The sequence below is a fragment of the Pogoniulus pusillus genome, unplaced genomic scaffold (genome assembly GCF_015220805.1).
Source record: "Pogoniulus pusillus isolate bPogPus1 unplaced genomic scaffold, bPogPus1.pri scaffold_219_arrow_ctg1, whole genome shotgun sequence".
Classification (NCBI taxonomy): domain Eukaryota; kingdom Metazoa; phylum Chordata; class Aves; order Piciformes; family Lybiidae; genus Pogoniulus; species Pogoniulus pusillus.
Window position 1 is genome coordinate 19,291 of NW_026974645.1, and position 20,450 is coordinate 39,740.

At 50.7% G+C, this 20,450-nt stretch overlaps 2 protein-coding genes across 7 annotated transcripts; both read right to left on the bottom strand.

Annotated features, from left to right (window-relative positions):
* Window positions 1-4,560: 4,560 nt before the first annotated feature.
* Window positions 4,561-5,820, bottom strand: LOC135174014 (uncharacterized protein Rv2082-like). The gene has a single exon (XM_064141256.1). It carries the CDS (start codon window positions 5,818-5,820, stop codon window positions 4,561-4,563), a length of 1,260 nt encoding a protein of 419 aa, XP_063997326.1.
* A 3,711-nt stretch (window positions 5,821-9,531) lies between these two features.
* On the bottom strand, window positions 9,532-19,507 carry LOC135174012 (oocyte zinc finger protein XlCOF6.1-like). Of its 6 annotated transcripts, none has more exons than XM_064141254.1 (4): window positions 18,735-18,916; window positions 17,868-17,920; window positions 10,661-11,874; window positions 9,532-9,963 (listed from the first exon to the last, which is right to left on the bottom strand). In XM_064141254.1, exons 3-4 carry the CDS (start codon window positions 11,842-11,844, stop codon window positions 9,861-9,863), a joined length of 1,287 nt encoding a protein of 428 aa, XP_063997324.1. In that variant the 5' UTR covers window positions 11,845-11,874; window positions 17,868-17,920; window positions 18,735-18,916; the 3' UTR covers window positions 9,532-9,860. The 6 variants fall into 6 exon arrangements, 3 of the variants coding, with proteins under 3 accessions (XP_063997324.1, XP_063997323.1, XP_063997325.1); XM_064141253.1 differs by having other exon boundaries at window positions 17,785-17,920; XM_064141255.1 differs by lacking the exon at window positions 17,868-17,920.
* Window positions 19,508-20,450: the final 943 nt, after the last annotated feature.

Below are 20,450 nucleotides of genomic sequence, written 5' to 3' on the forward strand. Positions count from 1 at the left end.
GTGGCCATTGTTTACCTTTTATCTCGACCAGGGAGAGACTTTCTCATGGGGCTGAAGGATTGTTTTGGTTTTGCGATGCTCTTGGCATTAATGTGAGACACTGCAACTTTCACAGCAGGGAGGCCTGCTAAGGGCTTCTGCTACCCTCCATGACATACTCCACCCCCTGGCTCACATTAAGCCAAAAATCGGAAAACAAAACAAAATACAAGTATTCTTAACCATTATACATACATGAACAGTATACTAATACATAAACATAACTATAACCTAAATCAACCTAAGACAAATTAATCCTATATATGCCCACCCCCTGAATAACACACAGCTTTATTGAATATTTACAAAGCAAGAAAACCTGGTATGTGCGAAAGCAATTCAGAAGTCTGGGAGAATCCATCGTGCACTGATGCGATGAGTTTTCCCACTTACATCAGTTGCTTCCCATGCATACAACCCATTTGGTTTTGACAGGGTCATAGGCACAACTCCAATTGAAGGTAAGTTTACCATTACTGGTTGTCCCACCTGTAACCTGTGTAATGATTGTTGAGGGTGTTGAGACTTATCTGGTGGATGGTTGACATTCTCCACTGGCTTGTCAGGACAAAATGCTCTTATTTTAGGACTACCATAGTTACCCCATCGGTTATTCACGATGAAAACTGCATATGGCAAACGTTTATCCCAGTTACCTTTAGATACAATAGCATGTCTCTTAATTAGAGCATTTGTTCTCTCTACAATACCATTAGCTTGAGGATAGTAGGGAGTGTGGAATACCCATGTGACTCCCTCACCCTTAGCCCAGTCTTGTACAGATGACGCTGTAAAGTGAGAACCATTATCACTTTGGATGTACTCTGGCATTGGCAGAAAACTGAACCACTGCTTTAAAGCTTCAATAGTTTGAGCTCCTGTGGCAGCACTAGCGGCCGTAGCCATGACTAATCCTGAAACTACTTCCACCCCCACCAGTATGTATCTCTTCCCATGTGAGGGTTCGAATGGGCCCACATAGTCAGCTTGCCAGGTGCTCCATAATTTCTTGTCTTCTCTAATATGTTGTGCTGGAGCTAGGTTGGGGTGATGGGCTCTAAGCCTGACTTTACACTGTGGACAGGCTGAAATGATTGCCTCACAGGTAGTCATAGAAATTGGCCATCCTCTGGATCTACATTCATAGTAGAGGTCTGCCTTTCCTGAATGGCCTCTTTTAATGTGTAGCCATTCAGCTAATCTCCACCATTCATCTTTCTCATCTTCAACTATATTTATTCTTGCCAGAAAATCTGCCTGATTATTCCAGGCTGCAGCTGGGGTTTGCTGTTTGGAATGCCCTTTAACCCAACCAACTTCAAGAGATCTGGATCGGCCTATCTCTAATAGTCTTTTCCAGTCATCAGCCCTCCAAACTTCCACATTTGAAACCTTCCACTGATTCGCTTCCCACTGGCAAATCCACTCAGTGGCACCTTTGAATGTGGAGTAGGAATCAGTGTAAATGGTTGTTGCTCCGTGCTCTGCTGCTAGCATGAGAGCACGCAGTTCCCCTACCTGTGCACTGCCATCACCCTCCTCAGTGATGGTTTGGCCTGTAGCAATCTCCAAGGCAGCGGCTTTGTAACGCCACTTGGACCCCACTCTCCGAGAGGATGCATCTGTAAACCACACTCCTGATTTATCAGAGTCTGTGGTCATTTCTGGGGCCACCTGAATAGGAGAAGGCTTATATGGCTGACCAAGTAGTGCCTTGTCAGGGTTGATGGGCTGCTGTAATTTGGATACCTTAGTAGGTCCTTCTCTCAGCGGCATAAGCTGTGAGATTCCCTCTAGGTAAGCATACCACTTTCTTACAGTGGCCTTTTGGGCAATTCCTTCTGGTGGAGGAGATCCTTTAAGGATGGATTTTAGCAGAGGAAATGGGCCTTGCACTACAATGTCTTGTGTAGTGTGAAGCTTTTCTGCCTCTTTGACAGCTCGAGTTAGGGAAAGGAGTCCCTTTTCCCATTCCGAGTACCGTGTCTCGGTCTCTTTGAATGCTGTTGAGGAAAACAAAAGAGCTCTGCTAGGACCATTGGGTCTCCTTTGGAATATTCCACAGTATGAGGCATGCTCGGAAAAACCCCATTCAGCCCTCAGGGCATCTTTGGGTGCAAGGGCCCCAACTTCTGATATGCCTTCAGCTCATCTTTGAGAACTTTCAGGCTCTCAGAATGTCGTGGAGTCCAATCCCAAACTTTGTGCTTCTTAAGCAAATCATACAGAGGACGAGCAATCACGGAGAAACCTGGGATGTGTTTTCTCCAGTAGCCCAAGGTACCTAACAATTGTTGCAGCTCCTTCCTGTTTTGGGGCATCTGACCCTTTTCAATTTCTTGAAGGGTGTCCTCTGGCACAGACACTGCACCTGCTACCCACCAGGATCCCAAGAATTTAACCTCCTGGCTTGGACCTTGACACTTTTCCTTTGGAATAGTTAGCCCTTTATCAGTTAACAGCTTTCGAATGTTCTCAGCTACTGTAGCAACTTGTTCTTTGTCATTCCCTCCCACCAAGATGTCATCAATGTAATGATACACCTTAACATCTTTAGGAAGTTGAACAGTGTCAAGCAAAGCTGCAAGTGTGTTGTGTGCAATAGTTGCACTGTGTTTGTACCCTTGTGGGAGACTGTTGAATGTGTACTGAATACCTTGCCAGGTGAATGCAAACTGCGGTTTGTCCTCTTCTCTTAGTGGTACCATGAAAAACATGTCCTTCACGTCCAGGGTCGCCATCCAGGCATGAGAAGCTGCTTGGATCGCTGTCACTGTGGATGAGAGACTAGGAACTGCTGCAGTGAGAGGAAGAGTGTTACTATTAAGTTTCCTGAAATCAATCGTTAATCTCCATCGGCCATCTGGTTTGCGGACTGGCCAGACAGGTGAATTGTAAGGAGAATGAGTTCTGGTGATGATCTTTCTCTTCTCAAGATCAGCTATCACTTCAGTAATACCTTGCCTAGCTGCTGCTGGCAATGGATATTGTGCAACACAGGTAATGTGCGACTTTGGCAAAGGAGGAGCCGTTTGTAACCAATGAACACGAGCATGTACTAATTTTCCCCTCTTATTTCTCACCTCATAAGCACCAAAGCTCCATAATGTTCCATCTGGAAGATGCCACCTTCTACCTGCTAAAACATCAAATCCGAGAATATTATATCGACAATCAGCTAATGCTACCTCTACCAGGGTACTTCTCTTCTCCCCAGGCAACCATAGTTTCGTTTCAGCCAAGTGGCATATGTCAGGCTGTCCTGTCACACCTGTTATTTTTATCTTCTTACTAGATGGCAGAATTCTGAGGCATTTTGCTAGTTGCTCGTTCAACACAGTAATTTGTGCACCCGTGTCTATTAGGTACTTAACAGCAGTTCTATCTGGTCCTGTTGGAATCATAATGAAGGGTTCAGGTTTTTCAGACCACTGACAAGCAGAAACAAAGCGATGAGTGTGGCCTGAGACATTCACTGCTACTTCTCGTTTTTTGACTTGCTCTTAGCCCCTTGCTGATCAGATTGACCTGACTTATTGGGAGAGGTGTTTCTGGAACCCCTCTTGCATCCCTGTTTTGTCTTATCTCCATCCTGGCCTAATAGTTTTTTTACCATTTGATGTATATCATCTCGCAACTCAACAATGGACTTACTTACAGCACTGAATTCAGTTTTTCTGTGGTCATACTCCACCAGTCTCTTCTTCGGGTAGTCACCTTGCCCATAATAGGAATTTTGCCCCCAGAATGTTCTCGAATTAGAGCGATGGTTGATCTCAGGGCTCCCCCTGGGGCTCGACCGTGGGCTCGTCCTGGGGCTTCCCACAGGGCTTTCTGGACCACCATAAGCTTTGGCATGCCTCACTTCTGGCTTCTTCCCCTGTGGAGGTTTGCTCCTTCGGTCAGATGTTCTCGATTTGTACCAGGATGGATGTAAAGGTGTGGTATCAGTATAACCTAGATTTCGCCCTTTAAACATTAATTCCTCTAGGAGTTCTCCCCACGTAGTGTGGTTTAATGTGTTATCTCCTGTTCTTACCTTCTCTTGTATTGCTTTCTCAATATGCTCCCTTCTAGCCTCACACACAGTTCTTAAAATTCCTGGCAAACCTTTTACCAAAGGATGAAGCCTATTTGGTTCAATTGGGAGGCTCATAGGATTTGGGTTAATCCCACGATTATCCATGGCCTGTATACAAGCCAACTTTGTGATTGTTTCAACTAACTGATCACAGTTTGAAATACGACATCTGATTACCTCATCTCTCTCTGAAGGATGATAAGCACCAGCCCAATAAAGGATTCTAGAACTCAATGCAATCTCACCCTCGGGACCATTCCCTAGAAACACTTCAGGTCCCCAACAATATCCCTTTACCTCTTCAAGAGACAAAATTACAGATTCAGCATCATTCATTATAATCCTATAAACATAATCAGTTATAGTCTCGTTAGGCAATCGGGAATACCTTTCCCTTATGTCCTGCTTCTGCAGTGCGGTGTATGGTCGAGTTTTCTGAGTCATGGTGCACTGTCCTCGTGCTCCTTAACGGTTTCTGTCTTGAAAACAGGATTGACAGATGCGTTCCTCATGCTGTCGGTTATCTCCTCCACTTCCGTGTCGCTGCTCACTGACGCGATTGCGGGTGACGGCTCAGAGTGGGGCTGCGCAGGTGCGCTGTCCCTGTTGCTCCGTAATGGCACCTTGGAGCGTGGCTGCGGAGAAGATGGCGTCTGCGGTGTGGGCTGTTGAGCCGGGATGGGCGCCAGCATGGCCTGCGGAATCAGAACCTGCGACGGAACCTGCAACGGAACCTGCTGAGGCAAAATCGGTTGAAAAGACATCGCTAATTGCGGCTGAGCCGTCACCTGAGGCTGAGAAGGCATCAGGACTGGCCAAACCGGTTGCAAAAGCGACGTCGGCACAGGCTGCTGAGCCGTTTGCGGCTGTGGGGGCAGCTGTGGCATGGGCTGAGACGGTATCGGAGCCGCTGGCGGTGGAGCCGGCTGGGCTTGCGGCAGGGGCTGAGAAGGCAAAACAGTTATCTGTGGAGAGAGCGGCGGCGGCACGGGCTGTGACGTCCGCCGAATTGAGGTCCGCGGCAGAGGGACGGGTGCCGGCCGTGCCGGGGACTGCTGCGGCGACAGCGCCTCTGGGCCCTGCTGCCCTACGCGCGGCTGCGGGGACTGCGATGGCGACATTCGCAGCTGTAATTCCTGAAAGGCTTGGAGAAACTTCCCCTCTAGCCTCTCCTCCAACTCCCGAAGTCGTTGATCGGTAACCGCGGGTACGTTTACGCGATTAATTTTGCTACTCAACCTGCTATTCTCAGCTTTCAGCTCCTCAACCTGTTGTCTCGCCTTCTGGCCGATCTGCCTCCAACACTTTCGCTGTTTATTGAGATAATCAACTTCTCTCCTTAACTTATCTCCTTCGTCACTCGCCTGTTTCAACTCATACTCCAATTCATCTACTTTATCTTGAGCCCGAATTAAGCCTACTGCCAGCACAAGAAGGTTTTCTTTATCTATTCCTTCCACATCTTGGAAAGCTTTATATAGCACAATAACCATATCTATTAAATTATCGGTGACCTGTTTCATGGTATCATTAGCAAGTGCGTCCATAGTCTTTCGTATGTGATCGATCTCAAAAACAGACATCAACTTAACAACTGGGTCATCTACTACTGCCTCCACTGTATCTTCTGCCTCCACTGTGGCAGACTCAGACTCTGCTTCAGCTGCCATAGCCTGTAGCTGCGGCTGTTGCTGCTCCATCATGATATTTTCTGCCATAAATCTGTAGTTATTCTACGGTTACAATCCCACCCTCATCGCCAATTTGTCACGGAAGGTAGTTTGGGAGGTTGCGGGGAAAATACGTGGAGGCTCACTTGTGGATTTTAAGTGTTTTATTGCTCAAACACGGAGATCCCCTCCCGAACTAAATTCCCCACCTGAGTTCTTTTAGGATTGAAGTTGTAGAATAACAGTTCAGAAAATAGCAGATAAAGGAGAGCCTGTGATTTTCTTAGAGTTCCTTTGAGTCTTTAAAGTTACTCAGTCTTTAGGTAAAGAGTTCTTTCTCCAATTTACTCACTGTTCGTAGTTCAGTTCAGCACAGTTCGAAGTTTGGGCGGTGTCCCTTTGTTCGTCAGGATCGGGCCCAAGCGGGTTTCAGGCCTCTGCGGGCCCCTCGTCAGGCAGGGCCAATCAGGAACGAGAGGTCACCGGAGCAGAAGCGAGGCAGGCAGGCAGGCAAGCAAGCTAGCAAAAGCTCAAAAGCTCAAAGCTCTAGTTTTTGATCCAGGCAGGCACACCATTTATAATGTTCAAAAGAGGTAACCCTCCAGCCCAGGCTACTTTACCTCATTCTTACAGATTGGCACAAAGTTAGAATCAATCCATACAATTGGAGAACTTTTACCAAAACAGTTTCTAAGACCACCCCAAGCTCGGCCCACACCAGGTGTCGAGCGGGCATGAGAACTGCCCTTCCCCCTAGCCAAAACAGTGGCCATTGTTTACCTTTTATCTCGACTAGGGAGAGACTCTCTCATGGGGCTGAAGGATTGTTTTGGTTTTGTGAGGCTCTTGGCATTAATGTGAGACACTGCAACTTTCACAACAGGGAGGCCTGCTAAGGACTTCTGCTACCCTCCATGACAGAGATGCACCCAAGGGTGCTGAGACAACTGCCTGAGGTTGCTGCTCCACCACTCTCCATCATCTTTGCCAACTCGTAGCAGACAGGAGAGGAGCCTGAGGGCTGGAGCAGAGCCAATGGCACTGCAGGCTTCAAAAAGGGCCAGAAAGAGGTTCCAGGGAACTACAGACCAGGCAGCCTCACCTCCATCCCTGGAGAAACAATGGAGCAGCTCCTGCTGGAGGGCATCTCAAGGCACTCGGGAGAGAAGAAGCTTATCAGGAGCAGCCAGCATGGATTTACCAAGAAGAGGTCAGACTTGGCTAGCCTGATAGGGCACAGACAGACAGAGGCTGCTCAGCAAGTTTGCTGCTGACACCAAGCTGGGAGGCTTGGCTGAGACAGCTGCAGGCTGTGCTGCCATCCAGAGAGACCTGGGCAGACTGAGAGCTGGGCACAGAGGAACCAGGTGAAGTTCAACAAGGACAAGGGCAGAGTCCTGCATCTGGGGAGGGATAATAAACTGCAGCAGTCCAGGCTGGGAGGTGATCTGCTGGAGAGCAGCCCCAAGGAGAGGGACCTGGGGGTGCTGGTAGAGAACATTGATGGCACAGCAATGTGCCCTGGGGGCCAAGAAGGCCAATGGCAGAGTGTGTCCAGCAGCTCAAGGGAGGTTCTCCTCCTCCTCTACTCTGCCCTGGGGAGACATCATCTTGAATACTGTGTTCAGTTTTGCACTCCCCAGTTGCAGAGGGACAGAGATCTGCTGGAGAGGGTCCAGCAGAGGGCTAGGAGGACGATGAGGGGACTGTAGGGCTACTGAAGAGAGGCTGAGGGACCTGGGGCTGAGAGTCTGGAGAGGAGAAGACTGAGATGGCATTGGATAAATGTTTACAAGTATCTGAAGGCTGGGGGAAGACACAGGGTCTGTGGGCCAAGAGGGGTCTGTAAGGGCCTGAAGGGGTCTGAAGGGGTCTTGAAATGGTTTTGCAGGAGCCTGTATCGGACTGCAAGGGAAACTTGTGGGCACCAAGCAGCAGGCTTGCAGTGCAAGCAGTGGGCACAGTGGCTGGCAGCAGGGCACTGGTGGGGACAGGAAAGCCTGTGGGAACTCTTCTGGGAGGCAGCAGGGCCAGGGCTGGGCTGGTGGAAAGCCCAAGGGAATCCCCAGCAGGCTCAGCTGGAGGCTGTGCAAAGGCCAATGGATGCCTGCCAGCAGGCCCAGGCACTCCTTAGGCAGTTCCCTTGGCTCACCACTTCCCCTGCTGCATTCCAGTGGCTCCAGGACATCTCTTGGCCTTTCCAGGAGCCCCCAAGTGACACTGCAGGGTTCCAGCCAGCCAGGGGCTGCCAACCTGACTTCCACCTGCCCACCAACTGCCCTGCAGCATCCCAGCTGGACCAGAACTTCTCCAGAGCTTTCCTCTAGCCCAGCACTGCTCCAGATGGAGTCTACCAGACTAGAGCCCTCTGCTGGCAATTCTACAAGCCCAAAACTCTTCCTCATGCACCACAGAGGCCTCTCAGGACCTTTCAGCAACCCAACATTTCCTCACAAGACTTCCACTGTGCCCAGGGCTTCCTTCAGGCTGCCACAAGCTCAGCAGTGGATCTGACTCCTGACAGCAGGCCTGAAGCTCCCCACAGCACTTCCATTAGCTCACCGAGGGCCACGATGGATTCCAACAGGCCCAGACATTCTTCCTTCCTTTCCATTGCACCTGGGCAATTGAGAAAGAAGTGCCCAGGCACCCAAAGAACCACACCCTTCCAAGCCCCTTTCCTCACCCCATGGCCACCCCAGAGGGACCTATCCCCACACAGCTCTGCTGCTAGGCCAGGCATGAGCCAGACTGGACCAGGCTCTGCCAGTGCCCAAACAGAAGCAGCAGTGGCCAAGAGGTCACCACCCATGGCTGACAGCAAAAGCCACCTCCAAGGGACAGGGACATCATCCTGCACAACCTGGCCACCAGCACAAGACACTCCGCAGCCTGCCAGCTGCCTCAATGCCTGACAGCAGGGCAGGGCCTTCCAGAAAGCCTTCCAGTAGCCACCACTGGCCCTGCTGCATTCCAGGAGGCTTCAGACTTCCCACAGGACTTCCACTGCACCAGCAGTGGCCCTCTGCAATTTCAGCTCCCCCAGGGCTTCTATCAGGCAGACCCAAACCTCCCTATAGGATTCCCATTGGGTCACCAGTGGCCATGATGCCTTCCAACAGCAATTCTACTGCCCCACCTGTGCCCTGCACTCATTGCTCTCATCCTGCTGCAGCAGGCTCAAAGATTAACTACTCTTTAGCTCAACCTGCTGCCTCAGGAGAGAAGGTTCTTGGCACTCTTGGCACTCCCCAGGCTCCTCAAAGCTCCTGAACACTCCAAGAAATCTCTGCACACCTCTGGCTGCTGGAAAGCCTCAGAGCAGCCACAGATCAGCTGGCATCCAGCAGGAACACTGCTGAGCTAGGGAGAAGGCCTTGGGAAGCCCCAGGCCTGCTGGAAAGCACCAGAGCCACTTACCACAAATCTGAGAGAACCTTTCCAGGGGGTTCCAAAGACATCCCTGAGATGTGCCCTACACTCTACAAAGATCCCCAAAGTCAAGCCTAGAATCCTCCAGACACCCCCCCCCCCAACCCCCAACACCCCCTGGCACCCCTAAAAAAAACCCTCTGAGATGTCCCTGAGACTACTCTCAGCAAGAGACTCTTAAGACTCCTCCAAGAACCTCTCTTTTACCTCCCCAATCTGGGAACAGGCCTCCAGACCCTAGGGAACAAATGCCCCCAACATTTGGGCACTGTGGGCAGCACGGGCTAAAATAAAAGCCAAAAGACAGGATTTGGGTCACTGTGGGCTTTTATTGACACACCTGGGCACGGGGCAGGAGGGGCTTTACCCCAGGGACACACAAAGCATAGGGGGAGAGAACCAGACAAATCCCTGCACAGCTCAGCCCAGCTCCAACAGCAGCTCTGGCTGTGCTGACTCAGCACTGCCATGATTCTCAGCAGCACTGATTGGTGCTCAACAGGGCAGGAGGTGTTGGTTCCTGCTGGAGCCCCCAGCCTCTGAGAAATGCATCTGGAAAAGAGGAGATTTTGGTTCAATCTGCTGGAAAGGCCTTCTCAGGGTGAGGGTGCAATAACCCCCACAGACCCGGGCTGGGACTATTTGTGCTTGCCCTGCAGCATGGCTTGGTCGCCAGTGTGGGTACAGTGGTGGGAAGTGAGAGTGTGTCTGCGGGTGAAGCTCTTGCCACAGTCAGAGCAGGTGAAGGCTTCTCACCACTGTGGACACGACGGTGCTGGGTCAGGGCAGAGCTACAGGTGAAGCTCTTGCCGCAGTGTGCTAGTTTGAAGCAAGCTGGAATGTTTTGGTAAAAGAACTAGATAATGGGCTGTGAAAAATGAAAACAATGGTGATGTCAACTTCTCTCACAGTCACGCTGAGAGTTCTGGGAAGAAGAAGAAAACATTTGGTAGCATTCTCCATTTTGTCTCTCACTTTGCTTCTGGGCTTTGACGAAGCTGCATCTCATTAACCTTGCTGCCACTTACCTTGCTCCCTAACCTCTTGGCTGCACCTCTCTGCTTTCTGAGAACTGGGGTAAGGTTGAGAGGGCAAGGGGAGGTGTTGGGGTGGTTTGAGAGCCCCTCCTGGGGACTCAGGTTTCTGGGAGGGGAGTTGTGCTTCTGTATTGTTTATCCTTTGTATATTTCTGTATATAACTGTATATATTGTGAATAGCTGCTTGTATATTTGCTGCTGTAAAACAAATAGCTTCATTTATATTCCTGGAGTCCCTTCTGAGTTAGCTGGGGAAAATACAAAGTGTGTGGGGGGGGCAGGTAAGAGCCTAAACCATCACACGCAGTCAGAGCAGCTGAAGGGCTTCTCACTGCTGTGGACACGATAGTGCTTGGTGAGGTCAGAGCTGCAGGTGAAGCTCTTGCTGCAGTGAGAGCAGGTGAAGGGCTTCTCACCGCTGTGGACACGACGGTGCTGGGTGAGGTGATGGCTCTGGGTGAAGGTCTTGCCACAGTCCCTGCAGCTGTAGGGTTTCTCACCGCTGTGGATGAGTCTGTGCTGGATCAACTGTGAGCTCGTGGTGAAGCTCTTGCTGCACTCTGCACAGGGGTACAGGTGCTCTCTGGTGTGGGTGCGGCGGTGGATGGTGAGAGTGGAGCTGCGTTTGAAGGTCTTCCCACAGTCCCCACAGCTGAAGGACTTCTCAGTGGTGTGCACACTGCCGTGCTGGGTGAGATCAGACTTGTGAGTGAAACTCTTGCCGCAGTCAGCACAGCTGAAGGGCTTCTCGCCCGTGTGGGTTCGGCGGTGGACAATGAGGTTTGAGAGCTTTGTGAATCTCATGTCACAGTCAGCACAGCTGAAGGGCTTCTCGCCCGTGTGGGTTCGGCGGTGAACAATGAGGTTTGAGAGCTGTGTGAATCTCATGTCACAGTCAGCACAGCTGAAGGGCTTCTCGCCCGTGTGGGTTCGGCGGTGGGCAATGAGGTTTGAGCGCCTCATGAATCTCTTGTCACAGTCAGCACAGCTGAAGGGCTTCTCGCCCGTGTGGCTTCGGCGGTGTCTAATGAGGGTGGAGCGCCTCATGAATCTCTTGTCACAGTCAGCACAGCTGAAGGGCTTCTCGCCCGTGTGGGTTCGGCGGTGTCTAATGAGGTCTGAGCGCCTCATGAATCTCTTGTCACAGTCAGCACAGCTGAAGGGTTTCTCGCCCGTGTGGGTTCGGCGGTGGACAATGAGACTGGAGCGCTCTGTGACTCTCCTGTCACAGTCAGCACAGCTGAAGGGCTTCTCGCTCGTGTGGCTTCGGCGGTGTTCAATCAACCTGTAGTGCCCTTTGAAGCTCTGCCCACACTCAGGACACTGAGGCAGCTGCTTGACTGGCATAGAGGGGGCTGAGAGCAACTCAATCTCTTCTTCATATTCCTCCTCCTCATCATGGTCATCTTCACCCTGAACATCATCCTCATACTCAACATCATCACAGTCATCATTCCCCTCATTATCATTCTCTGTCTTGAGATCTTTCTCCTCATTCTTCAGGCTGCACTTGGTCTGCTCCATCTTACTCTCTGGGCACTGCTTCTCCTCCCAGCTCTTGTCTAGGTCCTTCTCTGAGGCCATGTTAGTGGAGCACGAGGTCACTGCTCATACCTAGGGAAAATGGAAGCACCTGACCTCAGCACCTCAAACCTTGACATCCTGCCTGGGACAATACAGCTTCTGACACCTCCCAACAACCAACATTCAGCTGAGGCAAAGAATGCAGAGTGGCCCTCAAACCTTCACTTCTTTCCACACAGAGGGGGCAGATCTCCAGTGCCTGTGCTGAGATCCTAGGTGCTGGTGCTGGGGGAGCGGAGACGCTCTGGTCCTTACAAAGTGATCCCAGCCCCTTGTTTGCCAGCCCTGGGCTGTCGGCAGGCAGGTTTCTGCTCCAGGCCCTGCTCTTTGATCCCTCCTGCTGCAGACAAGAGGCAGCAATGCTCACCCAGGAAGACCAAACAACCTCCAACCCTCTCCTGCCCACACTGCACATCCCAGACCCAAAAACAACCTCCTCCCAAACAACTGACTCCAACCTGCCTGGGGGGCCCCCAGACTCCTACAGCAGAGGATGTCCCTCACAGCCCCAGTGGCAGTGAAATGTGGGGGGTAGGAGGCTCTGCAGGGGGTTGGGATGTACCACATGGATCAGCAACAGCCTGGAGTCCTGCTGTTGGCCCCCACTCTGCCTTCTTTACCTGATGGGCCCTTCCCAGGGGCAGCTCTGCAAACTCTGCTCTTTCTCAGCACAGAGGGACAGGGCTGCTGCAGAGAGGACACAGTCCCTGCCAGACACAACCAAAGGCCCCAGAAGAGAGGACTGACCTGCAAGGCATGGCTCAGCACTGCCCAGGACCATGCAGCAGAGATGGGGCTTGGAGCAACCAGCTCCCAAGACCAGCACCATGGGCACAGCAGCCAGGTAGGGCTGCTGAACAAGTGCAGACTCAGCTCCTGGCCCAGCACACAAACACCAGCAGACAGTGTTGTGGAGGGCCTGTAGGCCCGAAAGCAGGCTTATTTATGCCTGCTCTGCCTGGACATGTGTCTCTGCCCATGTCAGGGGTAATCGAGCAAATAGGATCACAACAGACTCGGGCCATAAAGTCAGTTGCCCAGGACACCTGATTGTGTAAGTCCCCACACACTCAGCTCATGAGTGCCCAGTGCTGGACCCACGTGATTCCCATATTTGGACTCCAGGCCTGTGGGGTTTGCCTAATATGGTAAGGTTTGGCTGACAGCCAATCGGATTGGTCATTCAAGTGGCCAATGAGACCATTAACTCTTGGCCCACATTTAATAATAGGGGTGCACAGGCTCACGTGCAGTCTGCCCCACATTACTTGTGGCTCTGCCACATTGCTTGCTTGCCTCCTGCCTGCATACTTCCTTGCACCTTTATGCCTGCCTTTCTAGGACTGCCTGGTGTGCGCCACTGCCACAAGCTGCCAGGAGCAGACCCACTTGTCTGCCTTCGATCAGTCTCAATAGCCAGCATTAGACCTGTGCTCAGACTGCATGGAATCCTGCCTCTGCACATGGAGGTCCTGCCTATGAATTCCCTGGACACAGCATCCAGAAGGAGCCAGCAGCATAAGGGCAGAGACTGTAATTTCCCCTGAATGCTTCCCACATTACATCACAGAGAAATTCACCCTAGAGGAGGCCAATGGATTTGTTGGCCTAGAGAATTAATATGCTTGGGATTGTTTGATGGATATCAGCTTCTGATGTTCAGAATGTGCTAGTTTGAAGCTAGAGTGTTTTGGTGAAAAGAAATTAGATTACAGGCTGTGAAAAGAGAACAATGGTGATGCCTACTTCCCTCATAGGCTTGCTGAGATGGATAAGAACAGGAATCAAAACATAGATAAGACACTACTCCTGCTGGGGAGCTCTGAGCTGCATCTCTCTAACCTCACCCTCCCTTTCTCTGACTAATCCACATTGCTTCCTAACCCCCTGGCTGAACCTCTCTTCTTCCTTGGGACTGAAGCAAGGTTTAGAGGGGTAGGGGGAAGGTGAAGGGGTGGTTGGGAGCCCCTCCTGGGGACTCAGGTTTCTGGGAGGGCTGTTGTGTTTCTGTATTACCTTTTACCTTGTCTATTTCTGTATATACCTGTACAGACTGCAAATATCTGCTTGGACATTCTGCTAAGCTGTCAATAATAAGCTTCATTCAATTTCCAGAGCCAGCTGACTCCAGTCTGGGTGGTTTCCAAAGTGTGGAGGGGCAGTGAGCCCAAATCATCACACACAAGTTTTTTGGCAGTGAGCAGAAGCCTTGCTCAGATGGCTGTGCACAGAAATGTACATAAGATATGGTTGGTGTACAGGTTTTGGTCACGCTTTGAGTTGGGTATTTCGTTCGACCTCTGTTATAAAGGCCAAACCCACTCACTGGCAAAGATGGGGAACAACTGTTTTGCTAGCAGTGTTTAAAGCACTGTGGGTGTTACCTGTTTGCAAAGGGCCCTGCACAAGTTGAGAAATGCTGCCTTCAGCTTAAAACAAAAACAGCAATTGTGGGAACGAGGTCTGTATGGATGGAGTCTGAACAAGCAGTGCTGTGACACCCACAGCTCCACTTGTCAGCCGTGGATATTGTTGCACTGTAGGCACTGCAGTTACAAAGGGTGGGGAAGTGTGAATAGATTTGATCAGGATTTGCACTGGCAGTGTCCAATTTGTCAATATGGCATAGAAAGTGGCACTGTGGAACTGCATCTTGAGGCATTCCTGGGAAGACCTTTATCAGAACTGCCAGGAGCAGTAAACAGTCCTCATGGTTCTTGGGTATTTGCAGCCCCACAGCAGTTCACAAATGCACTGAGCTTAACAGAAAGTCCAGAAGTAAGGTACAGGGCATAGCTTTTGTTTCATATTCTAAAGGCAGTAGCTCTTAAAAGTGGCCTTGGCAGGCTGGCAGAGAAGAAGCTAACAAGGGTCATATTGTTCCTTCCATGAGCCCGTAGAATTCCCCTCTCTTTGTTATTAAAAAGCAATCAGGCAAGTGGCACTTGCTCCATGAGCTCAGGAAAATTAACAATGTGATGGAACCTATGGGGGCTTCACAACCTGCCCTCCCCTCCCCACCTATGATCCTGAGACATTGGCATTTGACTATTATTGATCTTAAGGATAGTTTTCTCAACATTCCACTGCATCCAGATGCTGCTCCTAAATTTGCTTTCTTGGTTCCAAGTATGAACATGCAAGCCCCGTGGCAAAGACAGCAGTGGGTTGTACTGCCTCAAGGGATGAAAAACAGCCCTAGGATTTGTCAGTGCTATGTGGCTAGGGCTCTCAGCAAGGTACCAATGGAAATACCTGAAGCTTTGCTATATCATTACATGGATGATCTCCTTGTGGCAGCACAGTACCCAGAGATCACGGAGAAAGCTGTGGCCCTTGTCATGTGCACTGTTGTTAAAGCTGCTTTGTGTATTGCACCTGAAAAGGCTCAAACATTTTTATCCACCTGGGGGACTACTCATGTTACAGGCATCCCTCATTCCCCCACAGGGCAATCGATGATTGAACGTGCCCATCCAACACTTAAACATCTCTTGTGACAGCAGAAAGGGAGAATGGGGGCAGCCACCCCAGAAGAAAGACTACAAAAGGCCTTGCACACTTTTACTTCTTTAAACTGTTCCCTCATGGACAATACTCCCCTGATCATCAGGCACTGCAATGCCAACGACTCCGCTGAGAAAAAGGAGAAGCCTCCTGTTATGGTTCCTGACTTAGAAGCTGGGAGAACTGTAGGCCTGCACCCATCAATAACGTGGGGCAAAGGGGATGCTTGTGTCTCCACAGGAAAAGGAGCCGGTGGCTTGCGGCGAAGAGCGCACGGCCACATCGAGAGGGCCTGTCGAACACTGAGGACTGAGCCTTCACACTGCAAGTGGAGTCCCTGGCAAAATGTCACTCCCAGAAGGGAATTTTGTATTATGCATCCTCTGTACTTGTAAAAAAAATAAACCTTTCTTCTGCCCTTCCCCTTTTCTTTGCACAAAACTCATGTTTGGATCACCCTTGCTAATGGAACAGGACAGAGCTCTCTGCTCAGCTACTGCATCCCCGGAGAACCCCTTTTCAACATGCTTGTTGCAGTGTATGCAGAAGGTGACAGAAGGCTCTGCAAGGATACTTTTTGTACAACACAAAGGGGGAAACGTTGGGAATGGTAGGACTTTTAGTGCTGACGTACCAGACCATAAGCCACAGGTGCAGAAGGTATGAAGGGGAAAAGTCCTGAGTTAACAGAGGGTCGAGATGACCTTAAGGAATGTTGCAGCAGACAGAGCTATGCGGAACATGAGCCTGTGGTTTCGTTAACCTTGGCTTATCCAGCTGCTAACGTACGAGGTCTGTCTCCATGAGGTATGCACTGAGGTCTGTCTTAACGACCAATTAGGATGTGGCACAATCTTTCAGCTTGTATGTTAAGGTGCTGAAAGATCAAAAAACAGAACTTGCATCAAGCTGCTCTCCACATCTCTCAATCACAGCATGGGATGGAGCTGGAGGTGGGGAGAGTCAGACTGGAGGTGAGGAGCAAGTTCGGCAGCATGAGAGTGGTGGGAGCCTGGAATGGGTTGCTCAGGGAGGGGGTTGAGGCCCCATCCCTGGAGGGGTTTAAGGCCAGGATGGATGAGGCTGTGGATAGACAGAGCTATGGTGGGGTGTCCCTGACCATGGCAGGGGGGTTAGCACTGGATGGTCCTTGTGGCCCCTTCCAACCCTGACTGATTCTATGATTTCCTGCACATACATTTCTCAGCTGGGCCCTGATCCTGTGCCCTTTTGGGGGGGACAAGGCCTAATTACATTGGTGTAAGACTGGTGTCTCTCCCTCTCCCACACGGCCTAGAAGAGAGGCCAACTCAACACTCTAGTGTCCAATTTTCTATGCTGTCTTGACAAACTGGGCACTGCCAGTGCAGATTCTGTTCAAATCTATTTACACTCCTCTACCCTTGTAACTGCAGTGCCTACAGAGTAACAATATCCACAGCTGACAAGTGGACCCATGGGCATCACAGCACTGCTTGTTCAGACTCCATCCATGTAGACCTCATTCCCACAATTCCTCTATTCCTTTTAAAATGAAGGCAGTGCTTCTCCTCTTGTGCAGGGACCTGCACAGAAAGGTAACAAACACAGCACCTTAAACATTGCTAACAGAAACAGCTGCTCCCCATCTCTGACAATGAGTGGCTCTGGCCCTTATAACAAAGGGCCAACAAAATATCTAACTCAAAGCGTGACCAAAGCCTGAGCACACAACCACATCTCAGTACACATTTCAATTTCCTGCCACAGCCATCTGAGCAAGACTTCTGCTCACTGCCAAAGCAGGCTGCACATAACGAGCTGGTAGCCAATCAAAAGACCTGTAAGCACACATAAACAAATGCATGAACAGATATAAGGATGCAAACACATTCATGCCCTAGGCTAACAAATCTCTTTGGCCTTCTCTAGGGTGAATTTCTCTGTGGGATGCAACCAGAGAATTTTCAAGTTTTCCTCTGTCTCTCTTTCTCTCTCCCTCTTTTTGTTTTGTTTTTACATTGTCCCTATCCTACAGTGTTATCTTGAGATACAGAAAAAAACAGGAAAAAATACCCTATGATATCCCTACCACAAACTCTTAGTCTTAACCACATCAATGCTAGAAATTGATAAACTAAAAATTAAAAACACTGAATCAGTACTGAGAAAAAAACAACAAACCAAAGAAATCCAAGAGGCTGTTACATTCCACAGAGCTCTCTGAAAACACCCTGGTGCCCAGGAAAAAGAAAAAAACCTTAAATCAACCATCACAAAGAGAGAATCATTAACTTACACACTTACCAAAACAACTCTTACCATAATACTCCATTACAGCAACTACCAATTACTTAACATGCCATATTTTAACTACCTAAGCCTTATCACCATCACCCTGCTAAAATGACTCCAAAACTTACTGATAATCTATTACAGTGAACAGCTACTTACGATCTTATCCAGTAGGCTCTAAAATCTATTACAATCAGAAGCTAAAAACATCATCAGGATGTTAGTCTGCAAAAGGCTCTCACAAATGCACTCTGTCCCTTTAAGAACGAAGCGCTGCTTCTCCACAGAAGATACACTGCCAGAAAGAAAAAGAAGAAAGTGGGGGGGGGCGAGTGGGCCCTGCTGCTCCAGCAGGCAGGGAGGGGAGGTGTGCAGGTGAATCCTGTGGAGGATACACCTTCCATGGTTCCCACAGCTTCCATGGATTCCACTGACAAACTGGCCCCTCCCTCGGCCTGTGACCTCACCCCTCTGTGCTCCAAACCCTCCATCTCTGCAGCCGAAAAGTGAGCTCTCTACACAGGTGGAATTGAGCCGCAGGCACCTCAGGAGATGGTAGTGAAGCACTCAGCACTCCTATGGCATTCGGCTTAGCAGCAGCTACCAACACAAGCCTCTGATTAGGGTGAAATTCCAGCTGTTAGCTGCTGCCTTTGCAGTTCTTTCCCCTGTCTGCTCCTTAAGGGCACATTTACAGCCCCCTCTGGAGCCCTGGCTTCTCAGGTGCTGAATGATCGTTGGTTTGGCACAGCAAAAATAGCTTTGTAAAGTCTGACTGCCCCAAAGGACATCTCTCACAGAGAGAAAGAGCTTCAGAGAAGCTTTGCACCACTGTTTCTTCCTCACCGATCCTCCTGCAGCATCAGATTTACAGCCTGCTCCCAATGCTTACCACCCCCATAAAGCTTCTCCTGCTTTTGCCAGACCTCCACTGTTGAACAGCTGCCTTAAGTCTCTTAGATATCTCCTCCTTTGGCTCCACAGCAGGAACTGCACTAAATCCCCCTCCTTCAGGGGTATCTCCCTTCTTCACACAGGCTGCATTAACGTTTTCACAGCAGCTCTTTCCCATTTCTCACCCCTAATGATTTCTGGATCCACTACCCTACCTCTAATGTAGGCCTGGCTCCCTTCACCAGCAGGCCAGAGCCCTGCTTCCTCCTGCCATCCGCTGCCAGACTCTTCCTCGTCCCGAGAAATCACCGCGGGGGTCACCAGGTGCCAGGTGTGCTCCTCTCTCAGAGTCCCTGCAGGGAAACCACTCTGACATCACCTCCCACCAATGTGGTGGAGAGGTCGATGCCCCTTATGGAAGCTAAGAGTGATGCTTACACAGTGGCTAATACAAGGTGTACAATTCTGACAGGTCACACAGCACAACATGGGCTGTCCACAGGCCTAGAGGCACAGCTCACCCATCGGCCCCCCTCAATCCCCCTCACGCAGCTCAGCTACAGACAACTCAAGGTTCTTTTCTCCTGCAGCTGTGCTCCCTTACCAGAACAACCTAACCTTACCCTTCCTGCTCTCCTTGTTTCACACTGCTCAAATCTGCCTGAACCCTGACATGCAGAGGTGCAGGACAATTCACTGCTTTCATCTCCTCAAATGCTGACAGATTCTCTTCAACATCTCTCTGGGTGCCATGGGCAGAGGCACTGAGTGCAGCCTCAGCAAGTGGGCTGACCACACCAAGCTGTGGTGTGGGACATGGACAGGCTGCAGAGCTGGGCTCAAGCCAACCTCAGGAGGTTCAACAAGACCAAGTGCAGGATCCTGCAGCTCGGACCAGGCAATGCCAAGCACCAATCCAGGCTGGGCAGTGCCAGGCTGGGGAGCAGCCCTGACAAGAGGGACTTGGGGGTGCTGCTGGAGGACAGGCTCAACATGAGCCAGTAGTGTGCACTTGCAGCCCAGAAAGACAAACAGAGCCTGGGATGCAGCAGAAGTGTGGCCAGCAGGGCCACAGAGGTGATTCTCCCTCTCTGCTGAGACCCCACCTGGACTACTGCAGCCAGTTCTGGGCCCCTGGGACAAGAGGGATGTGGAGATGCTGGAGTGTGTCCAGAGCAGGGCCACGAGGATGCTCAGAGGGCTGCAGCAGCTCTGCAGTGAGAACAGACTGAAAGAGTGGGGACTGTGCAGGCTGGAGAAGAGGAGGCTCCCAGGTGACCTTCTTGTGGCCTTCCAGGATCTGAAGTGGGCTACAAAAGAGCTGGGGAGGGACTTTTTAGGCTGCCAGGGAGTAACGGGACTGGGGGGGATGCAGCAAAGCTGGAGATGGGGAGAGTCAGCCTGGAGGTGAGGAGGAAGTTCTGCAGCATCAGACTGGTGAGACCCTGGAATAGGTTCCTCAGGGAGGGGGCTGAGGCCCCATCCCTGGAAAGGTTCAAGGCCAGGATGGACCAGGCTATGGGCAGCCTGATCTAGGGTAGGGTGTCCCTGTCCATGTCAGGGAGTGACAGGACTGGGGAGGATGGAGCAGAGCTGGAGAGTCAGAGTGGAGATAAGGAAGAAGTTCTGCAGCATGAGAAAGGTGAGAGCCTGGACCGGGTTGCTCAGGGAGGGGGTTGAGGCTCCATCCCTGGAAGGGTTTAAGGACAGGATGGATGAAGCTGTGGGCAGCCTGATCTAGGGTAGGGTGTCCCTGCCCATGGCACAGGGGTTGCCACTGGATGGTCCTTGTGGTCCCTTCCAACCCTGATTCCATGATTTCCCGCACATACATTTTTCAGCTGGGCCTTGATCCTGTGCCCTTTCTGGGGGAACAAGGCCTAATTCCTGCCTGACCATACCAGACCCTTCCCTCATTCACAGCACATCCA

Excerpts from the sequence above, each read along its gene's own strand:
- LOC135174014 (XM_064141256.1), bottom strand. The coding sequence starts at position 5,820 with ATGGAGCAGCAACAGCCGCAGCTACAGGCTATGGCAGCTGAAGCAGAG.
- LOC135174012 (XM_064141255.1), bottom strand. The coding sequence starts at position 11,844 with ATGGCCTCAGAGAAGGACCTAGACAAGAGCTGGGAGGAGAAGCAGTGC. Across the intron at positions 9,964-10,660 it reads AGCGGTGAGAAGCCCTTCAC|CTGCTCTGACTGTGGCAAGA; the intron begins CTGCTCTCACTG and ends AGAAGCCTTCAC.